This window comes from Ciconia boyciana, chromosome 2, assembly GCF_034638445.1.
Source record: "Ciconia boyciana chromosome 2, ASM3463844v1, whole genome shotgun sequence".
NCBI lineage: Eukaryota > Metazoa > Chordata > Aves > Ciconiiformes > Ciconiidae > Ciconia > Ciconia boyciana.
Window position 1 is genome coordinate 240,724 of NC_132935.1, and position 8,232 is coordinate 248,955.

At 51.0% G+C, this 8,232-nt stretch overlaps 1 protein-coding gene across 29 annotated transcripts in view; it reads right to left on the reverse strand.

Annotated features, from left to right (window-relative positions):
* The window catches only part of SCRIB (scribble planar cell polarity protein), a 122,301-nt gene extending 115,775 nt beyond the window's left edge, over window positions 1-6,526 (reverse strand). For 19 of the 29 annotated variants that reach the window (XM_072851671.1, XM_072851667.1, XM_072851666.1 and 16 more), the window contains exon 1: window positions 6,092-6,523. In XM_072851671.1, the coding sequence (XP_072707772.1) occupies window positions 6,092-6,253 (162 nt within the window). In that variant the 5' untranslated portion in view covers window positions 6,254-6,523. Of the gene's footprint in view, window positions 1-6,091 lie in introns of all 29 variants that reach the window. The other 10 variants (XM_072851654.1, XM_072851649.1, XM_072851648.1 and 7 more) reach the window with 2 other exon arrangements.
* Between the last annotated feature and the right edge of the window lie 1,706 nt (window positions 6,527-8,232).

Sequence of the window (8,232 nt, forward strand, 5' to 3'; positions counted from 1 at the left end):
TCATATGGCTCCTGAACTCCTGAAAGGAATAGAGAGGCATGCCAACTCTGCACACAGGTCTCATAACAATCAAGTGAAACCAGTTTCTTGACTGGTTTTGTTAAACAAATGCAGCTTGCAGTTTTGACAAAGCCTGTGATGCAAAGAATTCACAGGCAGAAGGTGCCCACTGCACACTCAAGCCTTAATAGGCACCAAAGCTCTCTCAGGCTCATTACAGCATGGTGAATCTCTGAGGAGTCCAGTCACTGATGATTCGTGGTTCCCCGACTTTCTCAGGGAAGGGCTATCAGCATGGAGAGATTAAAAGGAGCAGCTTTACTCCTCTACAGAAGTAAATACAACCCAAGATCCTCCTTGCAGGCCCCAGATGCCAGGAAATTAAAAGCTGCTCTTAATTAGCTTTGCAAGGCCCCACCTTGTCTTGGGAAAGTGACAAACACTGTTCTCAGGTTTCACCCTGCTCAGTGCAGCAGGATCCCAGGCTCTGGACAAAGGACACCAGGACACCGATGCTCTTGCCCCAGGCCAATGGCAGCCAAACAGGAGGAACCGCTGAAACCCGGACTGTTTCCACCAGCCTAGAAATGGCCTTGCCAAGATGCAAATAGCAACAGGCCAGAACAGGAAGGAATCTGCGCTGGACCCAAAAGGTCTCCTCTCCCTGGTGCTCTAGCCAGGTGTCCGTGTCTCATAGTTTTCAGTGCAAGCTAATAACAGTTCACCAGGTAGCAGAAAAAAAAAAAGTTTTCTGCACTGGGCCCAATTTGTCATGGGAGCTTTAGGAAGGAAAAAGCAAAGCAGAGAAACTGCAAACCCCCCCATTAGACATCCCTAGCACCACCACTATTCAAAAACTTAGTATCGAAGCTAGCTCTTATTTCCTCCTTTTTCCCCCCTCTGCATGATCCCTCAGCCTAGCCCCCAACCTCATGACACTTCCTGCCCAGGTATTCTTCCAGTAGAAGGTCTCCAGTAGCCTGTCCCTCTGCATACTCCTGCTGACACAGAAGAGAGGTCTCCTCCCTCCTCTGCATTGACTTGTTCATAATTTTCAGTCCCCACTCAGCTCCACCCTCTCTTCCTCCTACACCAGGTCCTACAAGCTGTGCTCCACCCAGGTTTCTTCTGACCTCTCCCTTTTGCCTTCCCATACTCCAAACCTGAGCACTCCTCTGAAAGCACACCAAGAGCCTCTGGATCCCTGTTGATCACACTCCGCTCATGGGCTGTGACCGGCTCTGTCTGCCACCTCCAAATTCCTCCTCCGAATTCCAGACTGCGTTCATTCCTTTCTGGAGCTGCACCTCTGAAGTGCTCACAGAGAGTGGACTAAATGAGTCAGGTGGTTTTTGTAGCTCCAATGTAATGATTTAGCAGGCTGTATCCTTGAAACATATACCCCTAGCTGAAGGACCTGCTATTTATCCTGCTGCTGTAGCGTGCTACACGCTCACAGTCCTGCAGAAATCACTTTATGCAAGCCAGGTAGAGCAGAAGTCAGCACAGAGCAAGGCATTTCCTCCTCTGGAATTCAGACACCCTCATGAAGAGCACAGGGAACTTACCAAATGGAATTTATCATTTTCCATTAAATCATGCTGTATCACCCTGGCAGCAAATCCCTGCAACAAGGCAGCAGATGCTCCTAACACAGATTTAATCTATCACTTCAAACAACAAGAGTATAGCCACCATAATGAAAAATCTGGACTCAAAACAGGCAAGATTCCACATGGGACAAATAAAAAAGAAGAAAGAGCAGATAGAAGACTATTCAGCACTGCAGGACAGAGAGAAACAAGCATTCACTTCTACAGCTTGGAAGAGAGAGTTCAGGAAAGCGCAGTGGTGTCATTCAGAAATGCCAGGAGGCAGGCAGATCACCTAATCAGATCAAGAGCAAAGCAGCAGCAGCAGGAAGAGGACATGGGAAGTTCTGGTACAGAAGAAAGTGGTGCCACAGAAAGAGCAAGAGATTGCCAGTGTTTCTGGACTCTGGAACCAGCGGAATAAAGACAAATAAAAGCATGTCGGACAGAGGAAGCCTGGTAGTGGGTGCTAGGTAAGAAAAGCCACAGAAGAGGAGTCAGATAAATTCAAACATTTTCAAAGGAAGTTGTTTGCTAACCGCAAAACAAGATGACCTTTCCAAAAGCCAGCCACCCCTCCATTCTTTTGCTTCAAAAATCACCTCCACATGGAAGCCTTCCCCAAAAATCCTGCTTGAGCCCTTAAAAACAAACTTGCTCTGGTCAAACTTGCTACAAAAGACTGTATATACTCTCTCATTCACATTTGTCTAACTGATCCCCATTTGCTGCTCTCCTCTCCTGCCCCTACATGCACATCTCAGTAGTCCTTTAAACTGTTCTCCCAAGGAATGGGTACACACAGCCCTATTCTGTGAAACAAGCACACTTCCCTTTCCCCCCATCTTCCTTCGTTGTATGCACAAATCCTCCTCCCAGTCTCTCTCACACAAAAGGCTTGTTTCCATGAAGTGCTGGAAGTCAACTGGAAAGCGTCCTCCCCACCCCAACCAAAGACCTCTCCCATTGTTCTCCCTCAGGGAAAAATATGTGCCCAAATCGAATACTGCTGTCCTCTCTTTCCCTGGTGGAAGGGCAATTTATTTTCAATTTTCTTCCCATATCCACCTTGTATAACATGCAGATTCTTACTCATACATTAGGTATCCGGCCCTACCCACACGGCCCCCAACAGTGATATCCTTAAATAATGGCCTTCCTGCCCATGATTTGTGTGCCTGGGACTAAAAAGTGCACCTCTTCACTGCTCAAGTTAAGTTCTATTAGCACAAACCATTAGGACACATATTGGGTCAAACCTCAGGTGGACCTAAGCTTGCATCCTCATTCCACAAAACTGCAGACCTCCTTATCAACTGCCTCCAGACTACCCGAGGCACCAGCTGGAAGAAACTTGGTGGGAGACTGGAAAGGGGAAAATACTGTGGGGCCTACTTCTGCTCCCTCTTCCTGACGTGTCTCCAGGGCACGGCATCTCTAGGCAGCAACCACCAGCTCCCTGGCTTTTTTCAGCAGTTAGCAGTCGGGGTGCTCTGCTTATTTTCCCTCCTGTTCCCCAGCTGCACGTATTTGATGCTCACCTTGCTTGCGAGGGAGAGGGCATTTAGGTTTTGCTAGGGATGGGCTGTTACCCCCTGTCACAGCTGGAGAAAGCCCATAGCAGCTGCAGACAGTACTTGATACGGAAGAGCGCGAGTACAGCAAGTCCAAAACAATACTTCCTCTAAGTCTCTCCTGGGATATGCAGCACAAGCAAGATGGTGTCTTTGTATATACTCATTTTTGGTCGTTTTCTCTTCCATGAACTGGTCCACTTCTTTCCTGAGCTCATGTAAACTTTGAGCATCCATTATGTCCTATGGCAAGTAGTTCCACACCTCAACTTAACTACATCTTGCATTAAAAATTATTTCATTTATTCTGAACTGAGCCCTTTTTGGTTTCACTTACTGCCCTCCAGTCCTCATGCAGGAAGAAACAGTGGTCAGTTGCTCCCTGTTCATTCCCTCCAGGCTATTTGTGATACTCCAGACCTCTGTCCCCTGATGGAGGAACAGCACTATCTTTTTCAGACAGACAGAAGAGATCTTGTAAACATTTATTTTCCCTGTGCAAAAGCTGTTGTGTATTGGGTCTGATCATGCCATTTTCTGCTCCCCATTCTCTGTACCTCTTCTGACTTTACTACCTCTCTCTAGAGGACCAGAATCTCATCTGTCTGTTCTCTATTGTTTTTCTAATAACTCTTTGCCAGAAGAGTCTAAAAATCTGGGGGAACTCAAACACCAGAGGGGAACCCATGATCCCAGGATAGGTCACGGCAAGAGCTCTGATGCTCCCAAGCCAAACAGACGTAACAGCTGGAGTTAAACAACAGTGTTCACAAATACAAGCTCTTTGGGTGACAACAGGAAGGAGACACAGTGCTTAGGACACATATGTAGTACCTGCTTTCACAGGCAGGATTATATCTATCTGATCACAAACTAAGTAAAATGTCAATATAAAATCTGCATGTATAATCCAAAAGATGCTCTTCAAAAGCTAACCAAAACCCAGTAATATCTCAGTCCAAATGAGTTCAATGTAAACACAAGGTAGGACTGTGACTGTTCATCAGGATACAAAGGATTGAGCAGTGTAAGGATCAGCAGGTTCACTGCAGATATGTCGCAATTAGCCTCCTCTGCAGAAAAGACGTACGCTCATTCATAAGTCCTAACCTGCCTATAACACACATCTTCCAGTAGTTTGAGAAATATCCCCGCCTGAAGTATAACAACATCCCAAGCTACATGACAGAAGAGAGCTGATAATGTATCATACTAGTGTCTCCATACCTGAACAACGCACCCTCACAACTGAATCCCACAAGCAGCCTGGCTCACAGTAATTCAAAGGAAGACAACAAGGAAAGACAGAGACAACGCAAAAATGTTAAGAGACATCAGGAGAGCAAGAATCTGCCATTTCTATACAAGAGAATATGTTTACGTAGGGATGCATAAATTGTACAGTTTAACAAAACTGAACCAAATTATTTTGGCCTGAATCAAAAAAAAAAAGGTTTTGGTTTGCATGTTTGGGTTTTTTTCCCCCAGATTTCATGGCAAATTTCGTAACACGTCAGTAATTCAACAAGAAACTTTAAAACAAAAAATAATGACCTATTTCTCAATTTTTTCAATAAAAAGGTAACTTAGTCTATATTCACTGACGAGCATCTATCCAAACAAGCTACAGTCAAATACTTTCTCTCTCTGGCACAAGTAATACTTAACTAACTTTTTAAAAATGGTACAATTTCCACAGGGGATATGTGGTAAAACTTCCTCCAGAATATTCTATAGCCCAGTAATATCTTAAGGCCTTCTCCTTCCTGAGAGGCAGGTTGAAATTCCAGTTCTTCTTTGCAGTGTCCTATGCTCCAGATTACCCAGCAGAATAGGAACACCATCGTTTCAGTTCCTGCTGAATGGTACTTTAGGGCCCAAACACAAGAGCTCGGCCCATACCAAAGACTCCTGCCTTGTGAAAGCAAACCTTTGGGAGTCAGCGATGTCTGGGTGGAGCTGGCAGCTGTCTGCTGAGCAGATCTCCAGTCCCTCTGCTTCTACAGAGAAATCATGTCAGCACAGTGTGTGGCAGCACACTAAGGATTTATCACCAGTGTTACATCTGCAGAGAGCTCTGCGGCTAAACAGAATCGTGAAAGAACTTGCAAGTGCAGGCTGAAGTCCCAGATAAGTATAAAGCACCTCTACCACTTTTAATACAACTTATTTGATAGCTTTTGTAGTTTACGGATTAAACCAGAGTTTTTAAATCCACGTTGTGCTTTGCTTAGCAGTAAGCGTGGCTCACAGGACTGCTGATTTAGGTAAAGCGTTTCTCCTCCGCAGGCAGAAGACCCCTTTATTGGGCAGACAAGCTCACCGCTCCCGAAGCGAGGGGCTCCCCTTCCCGTGGCAAGCCACAGCGAACCAGCCGGGCGTCTACAGCTGCCGGTCCCCGTGGGAAGCGCGAAACCCACACGGGGCTCCCGTTCCCACAGCAGAGGCGCTTGGTTTCGCCGGTTCCGGCAGCTCCTCTGCTCCGCTGCCCAGCCCCGCACTGGGCTAGAAGCACGGGGAAGTCGGCCGGGGCTCGGACAGACCGAAGCCGCGCTCCCCACCGAGGACACGGGGGAAGGAAAGCGGCGCAGCCGGGAAGAGGCCGCTCCCGGGAGCGGGGCTGGGTAGGCCGGGGCAGCGCCCGCCTGCTCCGCTCACGGGCCACCGAGAGGCGGCTGAGGGGAGAAGGCGCCGGCGGCCTCGCGCGGCGCCGGCAGAACGGCGGAAAGGGGCGGCCTCCCGCGAGGCCCGGTCGGCCTCCAGCCCCGCCAGGTCAGGCCGGGCCGGGCCCGGACCGCGGGGCCAGGCGGCGGCCGCGCTCCCCAGGCCGCAGCGGCCCGAGGCCTCCACCGGCGGCCCGCGGCCGTGCGCTCCAGCCGGGCCGGGCCGGGCCAGCGCCGGGGCGCGGGAGGCCCGCGGCCTCACCTTGGGCAGCTCCCGGAGCTGGTTGGCGTCCAGCAGCAGCTCCTCCAGCGAACGGCTGTAGCGGTAGATCTCCTCGGGCACGGCCTGCAGCGAGCAGTGCCGCCGGTCCAGCGCCTCCACGTGCCGGTTGCAGCGCCAGAGCGGCGGCATGCACCGCAGCATCGCGCCGGGCCGCGCCGGGGCTCGGCCGCGATCGGCTCCGGGAGCGCAGGGGCGGGCCCGGGCGGCAGCCGCCGCGCCGGGAAGGGGGCCTGCCCGAGGGAGGGCCCGGATGTGCGGGGGGCGGGCGCTCTGGCAGGGCCGCGCGGCGGCCCCGGTTCCGCCGTCCGGCTGCGCCCCAGCTCCGCGCCGCCCCTCGGGCCTGGCCGCCGCACTCGGGCCCCGCCGCTCCCGCCCGGGCCCGGTCGGCTCCTGGGGCCGCGCCGCCCCCCCGCGAGCGTCCCTGGGAAACGGAGTCCGCTCCCGCCCTGCCCCGCGCCCGCCCCGGCCCCGCCCGGCCACCCCCGCCGTCCTCGGGCCGGGCGGCGCCGGAGAGCCCGGGCTGGAGCGCAGGGACCCGCCCGCCGCTGAGGCGGAGGGGAGCAGCGGCGGCCGCCGCCGCCGCGGGCCGGACCCGCCAGGCCCGAGCGGGGCGAGAGGCCGTGGCAGGCCCGGCCCAGGGAAGGGCGGCGGCTGCTGGGCGGCAGGGCCTGGGCCGGGGAGCAGGGGCTGCGCCGGCACCCCTGGGTGCCGGGGGCATAAACCGGAGCCGGCTTTGAAAGCAGTAAGCAGCATTGCTGGTGGCGGCGTCTTACCTCCGCCGCGCCGCACCTTACGCTGAAAGCCAGCCCGGCGACACCGAGGATCGGTGCAGTGAACCTCCACCCCGACGGCTCATAGTCTTCACCTATGAGAAGTAACAACCAAAGGGAAAAATAACCCAGACTTTTTTTTATATATACACACACTCTTAATTAGCAGCTGCTGGATATCAAGTTTATAATGTGAGACATTATTAGGAAAATGCTCTGAAAAAAGCCTAGGCCACTGTGTAGAGTTCTGCGGGGCATCAACATTTCTCTTTTAAAAGACTAGTTAGACTAAAGGTAGTATATGAAGGCAATTCAGAAGTATGAAATAGGTTCTCTAAGAGAGCTCGAACAATGCCTGCACACATAAGAACTTGAGTCAAGGGGGACACAACAGAGGCTTGTAAAACAAGTGCTGCGAAAGGAGAAATAAAGAACAGCAATTACCATCTCCCCCTACCCCCCACACAGCAAGGCACAGTCATGACAGAGTACGTTTAAAATCTACATGTGCATTCAGTTCTGGCACATGTTGCCCAAGATGTTGTTTTGCAACAAAAGCGTAAAGTCTAAAGTAAGTTGTTACCTCTAAGCTGTCCACAGGACATCGCGGTCTTCCTTGTTCTCATCCTGTATTGCTTTGACAGTTTCCTGGTCTCTTTATGACTGTCTTTCTTGCTCAGTTATTTCTGCTCATTTAAGTTTATCACCTCTTAATTTCCCACCTCCAGCCCAGCTGTGTCGCCCAGTCATTACACTCATCTCCTCTCCAAACAAAATTCTTTGTCCCAGCTATTTTTGCCTTGCACACAGGTCTGCAACTCCACACCAGCTCTTAGAGTGGACGTTTATCTCACAGTGAAACTTTTAGAGATAAATTGTTCATTCCTCACCGTTTGAACGTGGCATCTCTTCACACACGCACTTGTGCGACACTGGCCAGAGCCCAGCACCCCAGGAACAGCCTCGGACACCAACCAACCCAAGGCAATACACAGGCTCCTTCTATATACTCTGCTTTCCTCATACTGCAAAGAGTCAGAAATATTTCTGCAAAAAATAGGAGAGTGAGGCACTGGCACTTGTGAAAAGCAGGAGTGAGAGTTATCCAAGCAACTGCAGCACCTTTCAGCCTTGCCATTAGTAATAGGCAATGGCTGTGAAATTCTGAAGGAAGGAATTTTTAAACATTTGGGTTTATTAATCTTTCGTTTGCCTCAATTGCAGCATATTCTATAATAGAGAAATCATGCCACATTAACCTATGACTTAACACTTTTTTTTTTTTCCTGGGCAAAAGTACTAACTAGTGTAATGCATCAGTTGGTGTAGTACCCCATCAGAAATCACAAC